The 20,492-nt window shown below is 42.1% G+C and overlaps 1 protein-coding gene across 3 annotated transcripts in view; it reads left to right on the top strand.

Moving 5' to 3' along the window:
* The window catches only part of TNNI3K (TNNI3 interacting kinase), a 317,149-nt gene extending 308,132 nt beyond the window's left edge, over window positions 1–9,017 (top strand). For 2 of the 3 annotated variants that reach the window (XM_082686565.1, XM_082686566.1), the window contains 2 exons: window positions 5,213–5,292; window positions 8,504–9,017. In XM_082686565.1, coding sequence (XP_082542691.1) covers window positions 5,213–5,292; window positions 8,504–8,580 — 157 coding nt within the window. In that variant the 3' untranslated portion in view covers window positions 8,581–9,017. The remainder of the gene's footprint in view (window positions 1–5,212; window positions 5,293–8,503) is intronic. The other variant, XM_082686569.1, reaches the window with a different exon arrangement.
* Window positions 9,018–20,492: the final 11,475 nt, after the last annotated feature.

The raw sequence follows: 20,492 nt of genomic DNA on the forward strand, positions 1-20,492 counted from the left end.
TGAAACTTGGAGCCTGGTATAGGATGGAGGTAAAGTTAATGCCTTCCCAGATACCTCATGGCGGGGGGTGATAAAAATGCTCTAAGCTAATCAGTATAAAAGTATGTGCCAACCACAAAGCCCTCTACAAACCTAGGAAATCATATTCTGTCATCATGGTAGAACTTACTGTTCCATGTCTCTTTGTTCTTATTTAGTTGTTTCAATTTGCTTTCAAGCCAGGTGGACTCTATTCACTTGCTATAATTCACCAAATCAAAGTCCCCAGCTCTGCAAAAACCACACTTGGAAGAATGTCATAAAGATGGTTTCTTTTGGACTGGGTGCCCACCTGATGTCTCCTTTGGAATGTAATTCAGTCAGAGGCAGTCATGGCACTAGCAGATATTCTGAGAATTCATGAAATCCCACAGCCAAAACCATGATCCATTGCTCCAATACCAAAAGCATTTGGCAGACTATAGTTTGGAAGCCACAGTCCTGGCTGCTTTTGAGGCTCTGAATGGGGCCATTTGAACTCGCTGTGGTCCTGCCCACTCCCACTCTGAAGAGAAGGCACCCGAGTTCCCTGGATCTCTTTAGACCGTCTTTTTCTTATTTCCTCACAGGCTTTGCTTCACAATATACCTTCCTGGAGTAAGAGATGACAGAGTGATTTGGAGTTTTTCTCCACCTCTCAGGCACTGTAACACTAAGAGTCTACAGATTTATCTTCTATAAAAACTTCTGTGAAGCAGCTCAGGGGTTTTTAGCACCAGCCTTATACAACCTGTCATTCAAATCCTTAATGATGGGTTTATGTGAAAGCGATTTCTCCACACTTTCCATTTGCTTCATCTTAGATGGCAGTGTGGTTCTTCCTTTGAACTAGACCACGAAAAGAGCTGGTTCCTTCCGGCAAATATCAGGGTTCAGTGACTATTTGAAATGAAATGTCTATAGACAAAACGCTGCAAACACCACCTCGAGTAGGAGCAGTAATGAGTAGCGAGGTATGCCGCAGCACGTGTGTGGAAATCGGCCGTTCGGTCCTGGCCAAATGGCAGACACTTCAGATAAGGAAGATAAAAATCTTCTGCCTAAGTGGGAAATGCAACCTCATCTGCCTTTCCAACATATGAAAACCAGTTTCACAAAGTCTGCATGGTTCATGACTACCTTCCAAAGAACCCTGGAACGTAAGAAATGGAGGGACCCGGAATGTCACATCATTCGGATCCCTCTGTAGCCCCCACAACCATGAGGTACCTCAGCCATATCTCAAAAACTTCCAGAGATGGGACAGTGTCCCCTTCTAGAAGAACTCAATCTGTTTGGGTGAAGTTCTAGCTTTAGGAAATGTGATATTGTCTTTTAACTCTTCCCATTGTCTTGGGCTCAGCCTTTACCCTGAAGATGGAGAATGCCACCTACCTGAAGTCTGTGTCAGTTCTTCACTTATTCAACCAGGGACAAGTCAATCTAACCACTTGTCCTTTGGCACCCATCTCCCCTTCTTACCTCCAAGCAATCAGGAGAAACTCTGTCCAGTATCTGCGGGAATCCAGATGTATGTTCTTGCGTATGGGTTCCCCTTTAAATTTATCCTCAACAAAAAGATAAAGCAAATCTAACACCGTGTCTTTTTTTTTCTTTCTTCTTACTAAGCCTGTGGTAGCTTCTAGTAATCAGTGCTTTTTTTTTTAAGTGTACAGAAAAACTCTGTTTTAATTTTTTTTCTGGATTTTAGCCTAGAATGTACGTTAATCCACTAGTTTAGTTTATAGACTCTGCCTTCCTCCTGCTCTGAAGAATTGAAGCTATATTTGGATATATTCTATCATCTAGCACTTTCCTCACTTTTCATAGCTCTTCTGTAATCTTATATATATATTGATTGACTTGGGTTTGGATAATACTTTTTGCTTAATGTGTTGGTCATGAATGTCATTATCTCTGCATTCCTTTCAGCCAACATAGCCTCCTAGTTTAGAATGTTCTTGTCTTTGCTCATGGTGTGTAAGTCCATTCTCAGACCACGTGACTGACTATAAACATGCTAGCTTGTGCCGACAAACCATGGTCTGACTGGCATGCACATACAAAAATTCAGATCACACATTTTGGGGTTGAGTATGAATTGGCCTATTTAGTTAACCATCTACTAGGTAGTCTATACACACAAAGCTTGGATTGAAAAGCAGGAAATATTTTTTGAATTTTAGTTCTGCTCTTCATTTTAGATAAATTATTCATCCTCTGGTGTGCCTTTGTAAGAGACAATGGCTGATGATTGTGTTTATCTTTACATATACATCACAGAGCTAATTTAAACTATTTAGCCTAAAATGACTGAAACCTTTTTTAGTACTTAAATAAGAAATGTCGATATAATGGGGTTGTGTGCAAAACTAACATAAAGATTCTGTTATTCTCTTTAAAGGAGAAAACATCACTACATTCCCATTAAACATATGCATGAAATTACCCATATAATATTCTATATCATTCATATATATGCCTATATATGACATACAGCACCCTTTTAGCATAAAGAAGGCTACCTAGTTGACTAGTAATATTGAAACACTGCAAAACTGAGTGTTTTTCTTACCTGCCATTAGTTCACACTTACTTTCCTGGGGCAGCAACATCACTGGACACGTCGATTTTCACTGACCACAACTTCAGCAAACACAGGTCCTACTAGTGTGTCCCTTATAGTCTGGGCTTCTGTGAAACTCCTGCTGAAGTCTGGGTGCAAATGGGTTGAGGACAACTAGTTCCATTGATCAGGGTCTGGTTTCTCCTGCTTTGTTTGACCTGGGCGTGCCTGGCCTCCATCTGTCTGTCATCCTAGAACAGTGTCCAGAGCCAGCCCATGTGGTATTTCTTGGTCAGGAAGGTTAAGTCCCCTGGCATGAATTGCATTCAGCAACTGAATAAATAAGACAGCTTGGGGATGGGTTTTTATTCCTAGGAAACCAGATAGCCTTTTTGATGATAAAATATTTATTCCCCATTATCTTGTTGTTGCCAAGACTACTATGGACAGTACATTTCTTTTTTTTTTTTTTTTTTTTTTTATATTGGACAGTACATTTCTTAAAAAGAGCTAGATTGCTAAAGAGGCTTTAGTAGGTAAATTTTAGGGTATCAGCAGGTCTGTTTTATTTTTGAAAAATATCTCATATGACATTTGATTGCCCAGAACTGAGTGTGGTTTGCCACTTAATGTTGATTCAGCTAATACCATGTCCCACTTTAAGTCAATACTTTTTCTTCTTTTTAATCATTGTTTTCCCCTAAAAAAGAACTTCACTTTATCTCTTAAGAAAGTGAGGCCAAACATGTCGTCATTTTAAGGCAAAGTAAATTAAACAGAGTGCATTTATATCAGAGTTTAGAAAAATCTAACTTCTTCAAACAAACATTTTGTAATAACTTTATTTTATACACTTTAATTACTTTAATTATTTACAAAGTACCAGCTAAGCACTGTGGGAGATCCAACGATGTCAGGCAGGACCTCTGACCTCCAGGAATATTCTGTTTAGTGGGGTTCACTAGCATACAAATACAGATGGTACTACACCAAGGCAGCTTCCGATAAGCACTGTGGCATAAATAGAAGTACTAGAGGGTATGAAATCCTGGATGAGATTTCCAAGAAGACTGAGGAAACGTTGCCTTCCAGTTGGACCTTTCTAAATAATAAAAGTAGGTAACATGTATTGTTTCTTAAATTCTAGCACTTTTCAAAGTATTTTAAACTTACTATTTCTTTAGTTCTCGTGATTAACCTTATACGCCAAGTTTTGTTATGATTCCCATCTTATGGTTGTATAAACTGACGTGAACATAAGAGAGACCACAGGTATATAATTCACTGACAGGTATGATTCACTGTGAGGGTGAAGGTTTCCTTGGTTTCAGGTTTTGAGTCTGAAGAGCTAAAAAGGAAGCAACCCCATTAACCAGTATGATAAAAGAGTAGAAGTTGGAGAGAGAAGCACTAATTAGGGCCAGGAACCAGGAAGAAATTCCTATTTGAATAGTAGATAAGCATGCAGGCTTTGGAATCTAAAAGCCTTGGGTTCCACCCTTAGCTGAGCCAATTACCAAACCTGAGTGACAAGTTACTTAATGGCTCCAGCCTCAGTTTTCTCACCTGTAAAATGGCAGAAATTATTTGGTAGTGATAAGAATCAAGTGAGATGAGAGAGGTAAATGCTTACTACAAGGAATCATGAAATAAATATTATCATCACTATCTCTTATAGTTACCATTGTAACAACAGCAATATAACAATAACAATATCTCTTGCCATTGGTTTCTTGATATTGATTATTACTAAGATAATAATGTTCTGGTGATTGGTTCCTTTTGAGTAAGGCTTATAATGATATTAATTCAGGTTTTAGAATCAACACTCCTTTGTATTAAATTTAATCATCAAAACAAACTGAAATTATTTATGTATGTTTCCCATTTTACAGATAAATACACTGAGGCTGAGAATAGGTGGCATGCCCTTTGTAGACTCCCTGGGAGAGGCAAGACTCACACCCAGATCTGACTTACTCTAAATAACTCTGAACTCTCTCCCAACTAGTCACTTGTAGCATTAAAAACACTTTTGGAGAAACAAAACAAAACAAAACAAAACAAAACAAAACACCTTTGGAGGGGCATCTGGGTGGCTCACTGAGTTAAGCCTCTGCCTTAGGCTCAGGTCATCATCTCAGGGTCCTGGGATCAAGCCCTGCATCAGGCTCTGTGCTCAGCAGGGAGCCTGCTTCCCTCTCTCTCTCCTTGCCTCTGCCTACTTGTGATCTCTCTCTCTCTGTCAAATAAATAAAATATTGAAGACAAAACAAAACAAAACAAACCTTTGGGGGTGCCTGGGTGGCTCAGTGAGTTAAGCCGCTGCTTTCGGCTCAGGTCATAATCTCAGGGTCCTGGAAACGAGCCCCGCATTGGGCTCTCTGCTCAGCAGGGAGCCTGCTTCCCTCTCTCTCTCTACCTGCCTCTCTGCCTACTTGTGATCTCTCCCTGTCAAATAAATAAATAAAATCTTAAAAACAACAACAACAAAAAACCTTTGTATCATTTTGTCAGTTTTCTGGGATCTACGCTGAGTGAATAAATTGTGTTTTATAAAAATGTTATTAGCAAACCATCATCATGGTTTTCATAGTATGAAAACATATGTCTCTTGGAATTTTCTAGTGCTGGACAGTGTTCCTCTCAAGGCCTGTCTTTGGAGGAGATGAAGAGAGGTCTCCAGTTCTCCCCTGTTGACAAATATGGTAAGTCTATAGATGATTCAGATCGATTAAGGGACCTGTCCCTGAGAAGGTGATAACAAGATAAAGATTTTGATAACAAGAAAAGATTTTGTTTTATATAATAACGAGAAATGACAGATGATTTACAGATACTATATTGTAAAAGTACAAACTTTGATCTTGTCTTATATAACTCTGCATTCATCTTTGAGTTTAGTGATGTGTGTGCATTAAGTGTGTATTTGTGTATGTATATCAGTGTGAGTCCACGTGGAAGAAGATAAAACTCTCCTCATGAAAACAGTCGCCAGCGTCTTGTGATATTCCAAAACCTAGTTGCCACCTTACTGAGCTCCCGCATGGCTGGTATGTCTGGAGGAGAAAAACAAGACAGGAGTCTCCAAAATTCCATCATATGCTGGGAGCTCTTCCCCTTTAGAAAGTACCCAAGGGTAAAAGGTAAACCCAGCCATCTCTTCCAAATCTAGAGAGGAGGTGAAGTTATCATTGATGGTATCCATTTTGCACAGGATTACTTTAGAAGGAATTAATACTTTAGAAGGAATCAACTCTCTGAAATAGTTAACGCAGCTCTCTGCAGGCCCCTGGAAGCCAGAGGATGGGTAATCGCCCTCATCACCAGCTGCCATATTAATGTGTGAGGCCTGTAATGTCCTTTTTCCAACCTCTAAGCCTGAGAGGCTCTATATTTAATTGGAATTTTAGAACAATGGGCTCATTTATTCATGGGAACTTTCCTTGACAATATGGAGGACTGAAAAAAATGTACGTCAGTTAAAGAGATCAGATTTTTTACAAGAACTGGGTTTGGGGAAGAATAAATTGGATGATGTGTTCCCGGTTCTCTGATTTAGATGGCCATAGACCCAGGAAGCCCTCAGCTTTGGGATCCTCACCAATGCACCTTGTTTGCTGAGTATTATTACCTAAGGCATAAGAAAGCCTTTATGAAATGAAGGAAAAAAAAATTGTTCTGGATGGATGCAGACAAACTACTTGGGAACATTAAAGAGAGGAAACTTTGTGCTCTGACTCCCAGGACGTGTCCAGAATGTAGCCGAGTGCTTTTTATCATCAGCTTTACAACATAATTGGCCAGTCTAGTAACAGGGGAAAATGTGCTCTAAGTGTCACATCATCACATTTTTCATAGAGATAATATCGTTTTTTCAAACCTTCACAGATGTGACCACACAACCACAAAATATAGGGCACCCTTTGAAATGCGTGCTTTGACCAGAAGTCTTCCCTTTCATGGTGGAGGAAACATTTCAAGATGAAGCATTTCATTAACGATCTGTTTCTTAAAGGAGTAAGACTTTGAGCAGAATTCCTCAAGATGGAGAAGACAGAAGAGATGCAGAAATGCAGAAGCCGGGTTTTCCCCCGCATGTGTGTACTGGGGTGGAAGAAAACATTAGGGTATTTGGAGGGAGCAAGAGCTCCAACAGACAGAGGAGACAGATTTACTGTCTCCCCCTAGGAACATCCTGCTGTACAAGAAAGAACCTTTAATTGCTCCCCATTTTCATTGCATAAGCCAGTTGCGGTAAAACAGCTACTTCAGGAACTGTTTCTTTCTCTCTGCCCCCAAAGAGCAGGGATAGAGAATGAAGTTAAGATTACACACTGAGCAATTCTCTCTGTACTTGAGGCTTTTCACCCTCAAGCAACAAAACGTGCAGACGTGGTTCAGTCTTTTCCTAGAGCCTGCAGTCAAATTTCACTCGGGTCCCTCTTCAGCGGAACAGCCCCCCAAGTACCTGCCATCCAACTCTGGCAATGACGCATCGATAAAAAAGTCAGCACCCACGCCCCGCTGACTCCGCCACCCATCCCGGAAAGAGCCGCCCCACACTGAGGAACAAGCACCCCCAGTGAGATTTCCCCTGCAAGGGGAAGGGGCGTGGCATAGCCTCACACGCAGGTGGCACAGGAGAAAGCTCATGATAAAAGGATCAAAACGTCTATCTGTGCCTGGAATGAAGGTGCAGTTTCAGGCTGGACAAGAGGAAATATTTTGCTTTAGGATGGAGATTTTATGTAAGTCCACCCAAAATCAGGATTCAATGATGTGTACCCCGACCCTGCCTCCTCTCTTCTCAGCTCCCCCCCCACACACACACCCCTCCTCCTCTCTGACCCGGGCCAGCCCCCCCACTGGAGGGGAGCTAGAGGAGGACACGTCAGCTGCAGCCCCCCCCAGGTCCGTTCAGGAGAGTGTGTGTGCTGCCTAACAGATTAGCCAGAGCGCCTTCCTATGAAAATAAATAAACCTATCCAACTGCATATTGCTAGATGCCTTGACAAAAATGTAGATGGCTGAGTCGGTTCTGAAAACTCAGCTATCAAAGGGGAGCAGAAGCAGCATTAGCTGTTGACAAATGTGCCTGTTTTCACAGAAGCAAAGAACGAGCGGCTTCCTTACTTGCCGTGGAAAAGGAACGGCTTCCCGGCACAAGTCCTGTGTCCTCTCCGGGCAGCGGGCAGCGGCCTGGTCCTGAGCCACAGGTTGCATTCTCTGGACACAGCAGGGGCCCGCACTTCAATGAGCATCAAATACCACTGGTATTTGGGCCTAAACTTTGAGGTCCACTTAAAAACCAGGCACTCAGGAAGGAAAAACAAAAATCAAACCTAGCCAAAGGCAACCTGCTGTAGAGAGTGGCTCTTTCCTCTGCCCTGTACTTAGCTCTCCCTTCTTTTTATCACCGCCATTTGCCCAACACTCACGGTGTCACGTACTGTAGGGATGGTCTCGTCTATGCTACCAACCTTGTGAATTAATGTCCTATTTACAAATGAAGACACCGAGGCCTACAAAGGTTAAGTGGACAAAAACCACAGAACCCGTAAGTCATGGAGCCAGGGTTCAAAGCCAGATTTGCCTGACGCAGAAGCCCAGGCTTCCAGCCGTAGCAATATACCACCTTCTTGGACTGACCCCTTCTTGACTCCAGACGTGGCCAGCTTGGGTCCCCATCACACACCCCTCATTTGGGTTCCCCTGGTCTCAGCTCTCTGTTTGCGTTTTAAATTTTGCCTTTGTTTTACAACTGCTTGCCACCAACTCCTGCCCAGACCCTGAGCCCAGGAGCCGGGAGAAGCTGCCTGGCAGCTGTGTGGTGCACTGGGTGAGGCTGGTTAGGAACAAAATGGCAAGACGGGACACAAGCCTGTAAGTAACAGCTGAACTTCTATTCCGTTGCAGGCTATGTGTCTGATCCCATGAGTCCGATGCATTTTCATTCTTGCCCGAATAGTGGCAGCTTTGAGGACAGCGGCTGACAGCATTCCGCGGATACCTAAGAAGAGTTTTCCCCCAAACTGACAGCAACAGCTCCAATCGTGGCAGGCTTGTTTCCAATTATAATATTTTTACCCTCTAAGGTTTCCTTAAATTGGCTTGTTTATTCTGGTCCTATTTAATTCCCTACCACAAGTTGGGCTTTGGATTTGTGGCTAAGCAGTGAAATGCAAAAGAACCGAGACAGAATGTATCTAAAGAATTGGTTTGAATTTTGTAACTGAAAGAAAAAATTTATATCGTTACTTAGAGATGGGGCCCAAGTCTGTGGTGGGCACTTAACAATTGTTATGTTTTCCTAGACTGAATTATCTAGACTTGAGTTTGGGAACTGTGGGTTTGATTTTTTTAGAATATTGTTCATTTTCTTATGTTATTATGTTACCACTAGTGTCTGGCTCTGTGATTAAAGATTGTTGGCACACAAAATGGATTCAGAAGTATATCTCATTCCAACAAGACATCTTCTGAGTATACCTCCTTTAAGACATATCGGTAATGACCTTCAGATCAAGATGCTTGCAAAATGCTGCACTTAGTTATTTAGCCTCCTTTCTGTATCATAGCAAGTGCTCTGTGCTTTATTTGGGCATCTTGTTGCCCAAGGCATACCTTCCAAGGTATTGTGGATGCTCTTGGTATAGGTATGACACTACTCTACAAATACAAACCTGTTGTCCATACCGGAGTCTAGCACAGTGCATGGGAAGGATATCTGAGGTACCAGTGGCCTGAAAAAAATGAGACATCGGGGGGCACCTGGCTGGCTCCATCCATAAAGTCCATGACTCTTGATATCAGGATCAAGTGCACAGTGAGATGTTTAAGAGCTTCCTCTACCCCCAGACGCCAGTAATAGCTCCCTGAAAAGCCACCAGACACTTCTAGATGTCCCTGGGGGAGGGGCACAAAACTGCCCTAGGTTGAGAACCACTGCTCGAAGCCATCAGAGGACAACTGGGGGCTTGAACAGCAACAGAAGGAATATACAGCCTGGTTTTGACTGTATTTAGGCAAATCTGCTTTCTTCTCCTGAGTATCGTGGGCTCATATACATATGGAACTAAATGGGAAAAGTGCTGATGGCCCCTTTCATGTCTGTGGTGAGCTCCTCCATCCTCCCCTCTCCTCCTACCGCTTAGAGATTATGTCTCTTGAGGGCAGTTTCTATCAGAACAGCAACCTCACCTCTAAAACCCTTCTGAGAGTTATCTTATGACGTGTGGTTGCAAAGTTGAAAGTCCTTGGCTTGGGGAAAGCCAAGTGCCAGTCCAGTAGAAGTTAAAACCATGATACTTCCCCTTAGAGTTACTCCTTTTTAGCCTCCAGCCTCTTCATTTCCCCCACCAAATTATTCTGGAATCATAGGTGCTCTTTCCTGCCTAGCAAGTTGCCAAGGGTCTTTCTGATAAGCAGGAACAAGGAGCCTCAAGTGGCCATCCAGGCATAAAGCCTTCTGGTAAGGGGCTGCCTGAAGACCACCCATTCTATGGTTCTTTCTCTAGTCCTCCATTCTGGCTACTTTAGGCAATGAACGAGCACCTAGCTGGAGTTCTTCAGACCTTAATCCTTTCATGAGCTGAGTTGAAATACTGTAGACAGTTAAAAGAAATTTAAAATAAGTAAATAAGTAAATAACCAGTTTTAACTAAAAGATTGTCAGTAGGTGTAATGCTGATTGTATATATAGCCAGGACAGTGCTGGGGATAAACCAGGTGTCCTCCCCGATTCCCATGGAATGGAGGTCCTATCCAGAGAAAGGACAGTTTGTTTCTGAAATACCTCTTTTAGAAGGGGATTTTTTAGAACAAATGTGTGAAGCTCCCTTTCTTTGTTTCCTTTAATTAACCACCTCCTCTCTCTACAATGTATCTCTTTAGGTTACTGCTTCCCTCAGCCTCTTGTCTTGTCAAGGATCTGCAAATAATGAGACTAATGTCTCTTGATTCCTGAGAAGGGGAACCTTTTCACAGATGCCAGCCTGTAGCTCACAAACCCACTTCATTATTGCACCTTTAATGGGACCCAAGGATCATCTTGGAGATTGTCTTGAGATCATGAGGTTGTGTGTGTGTGTCTATGTGTCTTTTCTCCTCGCTGAAAAATGTCTCACTAATTGCTTTCTTTTTCTGCTGATAAAAATGAACTTCTGTGATCATGTTTTCACATGCTTAGCACATTAATTTTTTTCTATGTGCATGCGGCACTGAGCTCGCTTCGAAGATGTTCAATTAGCTATAATTGTAAGCCAAATTACAGCAGCACCAGGAGAGAGTTATTCCAACAGAGTGATTATTTGGGTTAAATTATTTCCAAAGCTGACATTTTGCTGGGACAGAGGGAAAAAATGGGTGCTGGAGGTAGGAAAAAAGGCTAGTGCTAGAGAATCCATCTGAAATGAAGGACCTGATTCCTTCCTCTCCTTCTATTGTTCCTTGTCTTAATTTCCTTTCCTTCTTCTTTCCTCCCTTCTCCTTTCTTCCTTTCTTCCTTGTCTCCCTCAAACAATAACCACCAGCTTTGGAGTTACTCAGACTTTCTACAGTAATTTTGTGACCATAGGCAAGTCAACCTATCTGAGCTCCAGTTTATTATCTGTAAGATGGTAATAATAACATTTCTCTTGAAGAGGTACTATAAGAATTACAAATAATATAAAGTTCATTGTATAGTTCTTGGCCCACAATAGCAGATACTGTACATGTTGCTGTTGTGTATTGTTACTGTTCTATCACCATGCAACCAAAGAGCTATATGAGGAGAGGAGGGCATGCGAAGAGTGGAGATTTTTTTCTCTAATGTGAGAATTGGCATCATTGTCCCTAAAACTCCGCTTTTGTGAACAGTGAGCTTCTGAGCTTACACTTCTGAGGCAGTGTGAGCCACGATCCAGCAACCTTAGGACTGGCTCATTTCGGGATGTCTTTTTATACCTGAAATCAAATCAGAAGAGAAATCAAATCGTTTAAATCAAATACAAGAGCCAAGAAGCATCCCCCAACAAGGGAGATGTTGAGTAGAAATAGCAAGAAAACCCACGTATTGAGCACCTATTATGTGGCAGGAAGAGTTTCAGAGGATTTAAAATGCAATTATTGTCGCTTAGTTCTCCAAACAACTCCGGAAAGGGAGAATTTTTTTCTTGCTTGCTCAAGTAGATAATGAATCCAAGCTAGTTTAGAATGGAACCAGGTTTCAAAACTAGGTTTGCCTGGCACTAGTACTTATGATCTGTTCACCACACAGGACTGCCTCTATTGTGTGGAGGAAAAGGATTAAAAATAGCCAGTGTTCACAATCCAGAATCATGGTAAGAGCCAACGAATCTGCTGTTCTGCAGTCCCGAGGAAAATTTGGGAATTAGCCCAGGAGAAGTTTCAGGGACTAGAAAAACAAACCTTTCCTGATTGCTGCGGCTCATTATTGCAAAGTAAAACCAAAAATATAATCATCATCATTTTCTCTGTTTTAATTATGGAAAAGAAGGGGCTGGAATAATCTCAAGGCTCAAAAAATACACATTGTATTTTCTAGGCAGAATGAACCAGAAATGATTGGCAGAAGCCAGACTCTCACCGTGATAAGCAGGAACAAAAAAGTTAGGAGGGCAAAGCACAGCAATTAGGGAAGCCAAGGAGTCTCAGACTTTCCTCTCCTCATTAGCACACTGGGTAGGGAAAGCAAGGAGAGATAGTGGAACCATTACCAGTAGGATCTGAATGCCTCCTTCCTTCCTAGTTTTGTGGTACGTGCAGTTACTCAAGCAGGCAGACCAAAGAGCTCCTTCTGATCAGTTCCCTTCCATCTTTCAAGAGCCACGAGGGCAAAGAGGAGCCATTGGACACCGGCAGTCCCTTCCCCAGGATCAGCTGAAGACTCAGCTGGCATAGTAACAGACTGTGGTCGGAGACTGTCAGCTCAATTAGCAGTGTATGCGAAACATGATGGAGAAGCAAAGTTCCTCTCCCTCCTTGGACATCCTACCTTTTATGAGGCTTACTAGAAATAAAAAGAGCAGGGGTTGCACATTTCTCCTCAGGCCAGAGATCCCAGGCAGCCCAGCAGCTGACCCAGTGGCAGGGTGCTAATTAAATTAGGCTTCTTGAATTAAAACACTGCCACGGGTGCCAAGACCCGCTGATGAGGACACGTCTCCAAAGCGCTCTCAGTCGAGCTTTATGTTTAATTAGTGAGATAAAAAGAATATTATCTCAAATATCTGTCTTTTAAGCAATGGGCTCATATGCAGAAAAAAGGTATCTTTGCCATCTTTAAAAAAAGGTTTTGCAGTTCACTAATTTCACTAACCTCCATCTCTTCTTTTATCTCAACTGATCAGTAAATGGTAAGAGTCCAGCAAGACCATGAAATGCAATAAAAATAATTTGAATGCAGGTTTGCCCTTCAGTTTTCTACTCATAATAATTGATGGTCTGCTTAACACCACTTCAAAAATTAATCCACAGTGAAGAATATCGGGTTCTTCTTTCAGGGCTTTTCTTTCTTTCTTTCTTTCTTTTTTTTTTTTTTCCTTTCCAGAAATTCAAATTAGTCTAAGGGAAAAAAAAATCAATGTCAAGATTGAGGATAATTTGAAATAATCAGAATAAAAATGAATGGGACACTAGCTGACGTGTGTTTATCCTACACCAAGTAGGAGTCGGTAGGAAGCAGAATAGCATCAAGCAGTTCTTGAGTGACAGCCCATGTCGGGATTACTAGAGGATTTATTAAAATACAGATTTCTGGGCCTCAGTTGGAGGGTTTTAGACTCAGAAGGTTTGGAGTGGGGCCCAAGAATGTGCATTTCTGGCAAAACTCCCAGGAGTTGCTGCTGCTGCTGCTGCCGCTGCCGGTCCTGGGACCACACTTTGAGAGGCTCCAGCAGAGTGGTTCGGGGTGTGAGCTTTCGAATCAGACTTGGGTTCTGTTTTTTGTTCTGTTCTGGTTTTTGACCCCTCATTATGGGACCTCTCATGGGCCAGTTAGTTCGTCTCTCTGATCCTCCAATTCCCCATGTGTAAAGTGGATATAGTGATTCTTACCTCACAGAGAAGATTAAGAAAAACAGTGCATGGAGAGCACATATCCCCATGCCAGGCACATGATAAATGTTCCATAACAATCGGCCATGCTTGATGTAACATGACTGAGAGAGGAATGAAGCAAGCACCAAGGGCTAATCATTTATTTCCTGGATACTAATGAAAGGATCTTGGCTGGGAAAATTGAAGTGTTTATAAGACAGCCCTAAGGTCAGGTTAAAAAGGCAACAAAGAAGAAAGGTAACAAAAAAGAAAGCAAGAATAACACAAAAAGCACAATGTGGATAAAATTATAACCAGATTTGCAATGCAGTTAAATTAAACATAAACACTTAATTACGAGTGTCTCTGAGGACCAAGTCTTAGACACACACCTCTCCATTGACATTTCAGATCTTCTTGGCCTACCTATGCCATTTACCCCATTTACCAGCGAGCCACCCACCATCGTAACAACCAAGTTCCTGTGGGAAACCTGACCACCCCATACCTCCTGTGGGGGCAGGAGGCTCCCGACTGCCCCACAACTCCCAGATCACTGCTGTGAACCTCCCTCATTGCCTGGGGAGCGATGCCTTCTGTCTCTAGGCCTTTGCAACTCAACCTGGCTATTAACCCACACTTGTGCACCTGTGGAGGAAACCTTTGACCAATGGGAGGTCAGAGCCAGGAAATACATTCTTCTCCTTTCTCCACCACAATCCCTTGTCCTGAGGCACAGTCCTTCTTAGTGCTTCAGAAGACAACTTGGTGAGTGGCCCTTGGCACCCAGCAGTATCCAGCTCAATACCAGACTGTAGGGCAGGCTCTCCCTCCTTTCCTCCTCATTCCTGCTTCTTGCCTCATTTCTGCTTCCAGGGATTGATTTACTCTAGAAGGAAGCGGCTTATGGGCTTTCGCCCAGGGTCTGCTTTCCGGTAAAACCAAACTATGACAGATAATATGCAAATGATTTGAATTTTGATCACTAGTTCCTCCTTAGTAAGGAGTGGTTTGTAGAAAGAAGGAATAGGTAGTTGTAGAATAATTCAATTAGTATAAGATTGAATTCACCAATGACCGAGGAGTTCAGGACACTGCCAGGCTAAGATCACCCTTTTAGCCTTGTTTCTTTCAGCGCCATTTGAGTATCCTGTTGTCCCTACTGTTAAAAGATAAAGTGAGGCATATTAAAAATGTCGAGAGTTTCTTTGAGGGAAAATCTATTCCAATAGGGCAGCACCAAACCAGAGGTGGTTAGGAACCCTCCACTGACAGGAAATGGGAGCAAGACTTTTATAGAAAAGACACTGAAGCAAAGCAAGGAAATTATTGGGTTGGCTACCGCTTTAAGCTGCTACTTTATTTGGAAAAGCTTAGTTGGCTGTTTGTGATTGATTGTTCTTGGGTTTTGATTTCTGAACCTTGAGACCGTGGATAGGCTTGGGTTTTGGTTTACTTACGTATGGTGCTGAGTATTAGAACCATGTCAGGCTCATGGCCTCTTTTTGTAATTAACCTAACACCGTTTTCACTCTGGTTCAGTCTGCTGCATGTGAGACGTTGTACTGAGCTGTGTGATCAGGCCCTGTGTAAGTACCGACCCGCGGCACAAGTAGTCCTAGTACCTTCGGCCCGTTGCCCTAGATTTCTGTAAGCTGATCTTTTCCCTCTTCCTTTTCCATTCTTGTTCTTTCTCTCATTCCACAGATCCGCTTACTCATTTTCCTACTTTATTAGTGTGTTTCTGTTTAGCCATCTCATCATCTCTGGTCTTTATTTTACTCCCTTGTGTTCAGTGTCTTTCTGCAACCCGGAAGCGACTTTTTACACGCCTTTCAGGAAGGTCTATCATTTGCATAAAAATGACTGGCTTCCGGGCGTTACCAAGAGACACTAACTTCCAGACAAAGTCCGTCTCTGTGGTACTTCTCATTCTTATTGTGTAAGCTGGCCTCACCCCAGGGAGGTCTAATGACCGAAATGCCTTTGTATTGCTTTGGTTTTTAACTCTTCAACACTGGTTAAATATGATCTTCATGTATCTTTTAGTACCAGTCCCAAAAGGATAAGGGAACAAACCCTCAAGTTTTGTCATCATAGAGCCCCACCTACTACAGTCTAGGTCTGCCCTGGTTTCAGGAATTGCCTGCCCATGCTTCAAGCCAGGCTTCTTCACCAAGAGAACAAGGAAACTGAATTAATTCATTAACAAGGGTTGGGCTGGATTGGAAAGTCATCAAATTAAAGGTAGAGAAGAGGACGAAAAGCAATAGCATATGGACATAAGATTGTTAGTCTAGGGGCACCTGGGTGGCTCAGTGGGTTAAAGCTCTGCCTTTGGCTCGGGTCATGATCCCAGGGTCCTGGGATCAAGCCCCACATTGGGCTCTCTGCTCAGTGGGGAGCCTGCTTCCTCCTCTCTCTGACTGCCTCTTTGCCTACTTGTAATCTCTGTCTGTCAAGTAAATAAATAAAATCTTAAAAAAAAAAAAAAAAAGATTGTTAGTCTACTACTCTGCAGAGCCCCAGATCTCTAAAAGTTTTTTTGGCTTCCACATATTCACCAAAAACCTTCCACTTTCTAGAATACAAAGTCAATGCATTTGGGGGGCAAGTTCAACCGGTCAAATGTATGCAAAGCAAGCACATTTTTAAAAAATTCTAATAATTAAAATAATTGGCTAGCTAAGGAAAGACTGTCCTAGTTAATTGGTCTCCACTGAAGAAACATTAGGCTTTAGGGGAAATGCATGTTTAATAGAAGTAATAAGTTATTAATACAAATGGAAATTCTGCAAAACGTAAAATAGTGGTGGAGAATGTTCAAGCTGCTTGCTAAAGCTAAATCAGTTTGTTCCTTTTTCCCACCCTATCCATTAAGCTGTTAATTGCTTTAAAATATTAATACAGCTCAAGAATCACAGAGAGACACCTCCTTATTTGCAATTTTCCTATCAAATGTCTTACTACTGTATTGAAAATGATTCCTCCCTCTTACCATAAGCACACACTGCAATCCATCAGAACCACAACAAACAGGAGTGTTTATAAATGCTCACAAATGTTGTTTATGTTCTTAACCTGGTTAAAAACAGGCCCTCCCTTACCCCCTTATAACTTTAAACAATCTGCCGTAAAAGGCACGTTTCCTCTATTTTGGTAGACTCCACAGAGTTCATTTTTCCCGTGGTGCGAATTTGTAGTGTTTATTTGTAAACATAGCATTAATAACTATCAACATAACATCTGAAGGGAGCCATTACTTGGGTCTCCAAGAAGAGGACCGGTTTTCTATACCCTCATGCAGGGGCTTGTCACCCTTCAAGGTCACTCAGGGATTTCATAGCCAACAAATTATGTTTGCTATCCCGAGTTAGGGCTCCAGCCCACGATACGTTTGGAGAACTAGGATAAACCATGAGTGGCCACAAAGAGTCCTCTTTCCCCACTCTGTTAAGGCCTGGTGGGAGACAGGCACAACCTCTTCCTTTACACCCCTTTGCCTCTAGGCCTTACTCGAGTTTCCAGTCTGCTATATTTTTAACTTTTTATTTTAGATAATGGTCAGTTCACAGGAATTTGCAAAAATTGAGTACAGGGAGGTCCTGTATGATCTTCACCTAGCTTCCTCCAATGGAACATCTTATACTTAACTGTAGGACTGATTCAAAACCCAGAAATGGACATTGACCTTCCCCCCTCTTTTTAGGGGCCTGGTACTCACTTCTAAATAGAAAGAGGCTGGAGCCCTTATTCCACCAGCCTCAGGGGACAAACTAGAAGAGAGTGACAACAATTGACAAAGGAGGTGTTCAGAAGATAGAATATGTAACTATGTAAATCCTTGCTTTTCTAAAGTTTCATACAACCTAGTTGTTTCCATGACCCACATATGGACTCTTCCTTGGAGTTGAAATATGGGAAGAAATACCACCAACAAGATCCTTACTATTTTAAGTGCCACTAAACAGAGCGCTGCACTGTTAAATACCAATAACAAATGCACTGCCATTTTAAAATCTCTTCCTAACCATTTTAAGACGGTTGTGTTAAACCATCGTTTAAGAAGTTTTAGCTGTTGAAAAGTTTAGTCTCAACTGCTGGTGCCTTCATAGTCAATCCAAACCTTATTTGGGGGAACTTGTGCCTATGAATATTTGAAAAAATATTGTTTATTAGGCACCTTTACTCTTACTTTATAATTAAATGATGTAATTACTTTGAAGACTCAATGCCTACAGTTTTCCTGCTACAATACAAGTCGATCCTGCATAAAACTTAATTTGGGGGGCACTTGGGTGGCTCAGTTGGTTAAAGTGTCTGCCTTCGGCTTACGTCATGATCCTGGGATCCTGGAATTGAGCCCCACATCGGGCACCCTGCTCAGCAGAGAGCCTGCTTCTCCCCCTGCTTCTGCCTGCTACTTTCTCCTCTCTCTTTGTCAAAGGAATAAATAAAATCTTTAAAAAAAAAAAAAAAAAAAAACAACTTAGGGGCACCTGGGTGGCCCAGTCGTTAAGCATCTGCCTTCAGCTCAGGTCATGATCCCAAGGTCCCCGCACTGGGTCCCTGCTTCTCCCTCTCCCACTGCCCCTGTTTGTATTCCCTCTCTGTGTCAAATAAATAAATAAATAAATAAATAAAATCTTAAAAAAAAAACACAAACTTATTTTTTTACTTTACTGCTAAACCTGCAAGGACTAAGGAAACTCTTTTTATAAAAGTAGACTAGGGGCGCCTTGGTGGCTCAGCCCTTTAAGCACCTGCCTTCTACTCAGGGTCCTGGGATCGAGCCCCACATTGGGCTCCCTACTCAGTGGGGAGCCCGTTTCTCCCTCTCCTGCTGCTCTCTCATGCTCTCTCCGGCTCTGTAAATAAATAAAATCTTTAAAAAAAAAAAAAAACAATTAAAAAGTGAGCTAAAACCATCAGTGATCTGGGTAAGCACAAGGGAAGAGCAAGTTTGCCCTGAGAGCGATGGAATATTAGAACTGAAATTGGAGATTAAGCCTGGAGTCCACTCGAGGGGAAAATTTATTGAAGACTGGCACATTGAACTGGATCCCAAGATAATTATTCACAAATTAAGATTAACTCAATATTCACCAACAAATGAGAAACAGACCAGTATGAATGAAAGTCAGCAGAAATAACAATCTGTAGATTCAGACTGCCAGGGATGCTCACTATTAGAAGACTCTATTTCATAATAGAAAATAACTACACATAAAATACTTAAATTTTTAAAACAAAATGATATGAATTAGGAAAAACTTAGCTAACAACATGCGATCATTGAAAATGAACAGGTAAATTTGGATTAAAGACTAAATACAACTTTAAGGACAAAATTGTAGAAAGCACAAACTCAGTGATGCATTAAGAAGAAGATTAGACAGATAAATAAAAGAATTGGCAGGCAGCTCTGAAGAGACAACACAGAATGCCACACTTAGGAACAGAAAAGTTGAAAAATTTCAGAGCTTTTGGCTCCTCCATAAAATAGGAATTAAAAGACCTGCCCTATTTTCTTCTGTTTGCTACTAGGTTCTACTTCATGAGAACAATGCAAGGTCTGTGTGATAATGTCCCGTGAGTGCAAATTATTACATACCAGCAAGGTATAATCTAGACTCCTTCTGTCTCTTTCTATCTCTTTCCCTCAGGCTACCCTTACCTGATTTCTTTTTCTCTTCATTGGTTTTCTTCAAACCATTCTTGTTTATATTGTACCCTGATTTCCCCGGACATAAAACTTTTGGGAGGCAGGGTGATCTGTCCCTTGCCCAATCCGTTAGGATCAGCTGAAGCACTTGTTCCTTCAGGTGTGGACTGGACAAGTGTGGAGCTCTTTATCATACTGATTAGAGGTGCTCAGAGTACTGGGGATCCGTTGGTTTAGGTGGCTCGGGGTGCACAACCATCTCACACGGAATCTCAGGAGATACATAGGCTAGAAATGGCCATGAGTTCCCCTCTCTCAGTTGCAAGATGCCACTTAACATGTAATGGCTGACCAGAAGCTAACCCAGTCACAAATGCTCCCAGACTCAGGTTCACAGGTCTTATAGTTTGCAAAGGGAGGTTATGACCTGAAAACAGCAGCATCTAATGATTGAAGGAGAAACATTCTCCTCTGGAAGGGGCCTCCATGATGAAGGGGAGGACATTTATAAGCATCTTGGAGCCTAAGAGAGTAGAATTTCCTCCCAGATGACAGAGAAATGATCCCAGAATCATTCTTGTTTTTTTTTTATTTTTATTTTAATTCTAGTTAACCAAGAATATTAATTTCCAGTGTACAATAGAGAGACTCCATTCTTCTGTACATCATCTGGGCGGCTCACCACAACCAGCATTATTATTGTAACTGTGGCGGTACTGTGTTTTGGAAGCCCTCATCTCCACGCGGAGGGCAGGTTATGATGTTGCAGCTAAGACTCTGAAGCAGTGATTCTCTACCCTAGCTGCATGGGAAGCTTTAGAAAGCACTGGTCTTGGGTCCACTCCCTGGTGGTGCTAATGGTCGGGGGGTGCAGCCTGGCATCCGGACTTTTTGAAGCTTCCCAGTAGACCCTAATGTGCAGCCCAAGCTAAGAACCTTTGAGAACAGGGGTCGTCACACTTCTGTGCACATGTTATCCCCTGCCTGGCAGGCTTTCTAGAACACAGTTTGAACTGCACATTCTCAAGAGTCTGGTCCCCAGGCCAGCAACATCAGCATCGTATGGGGACTTGTTAGAAATGCAAACTATCATGTGCCCTGCAAACTGAATGGGAAACTCTAGCAAATTCTAATTTAATCAGCCCTTCAGGAGATTCTAATGCAAGATAAACGTTGAGAATTCCTACTGCAGATAGAACC

This window comes from Mustela nivalis, assembly GCF_964662115.1.
Source record: "Mustela nivalis genome assembly, chromosome: 10".
Classification (NCBI taxonomy): Eukaryota; Metazoa; Chordata; class Mammalia; order Carnivora; family Mustelidae; genus Mustela; species Mustela nivalis.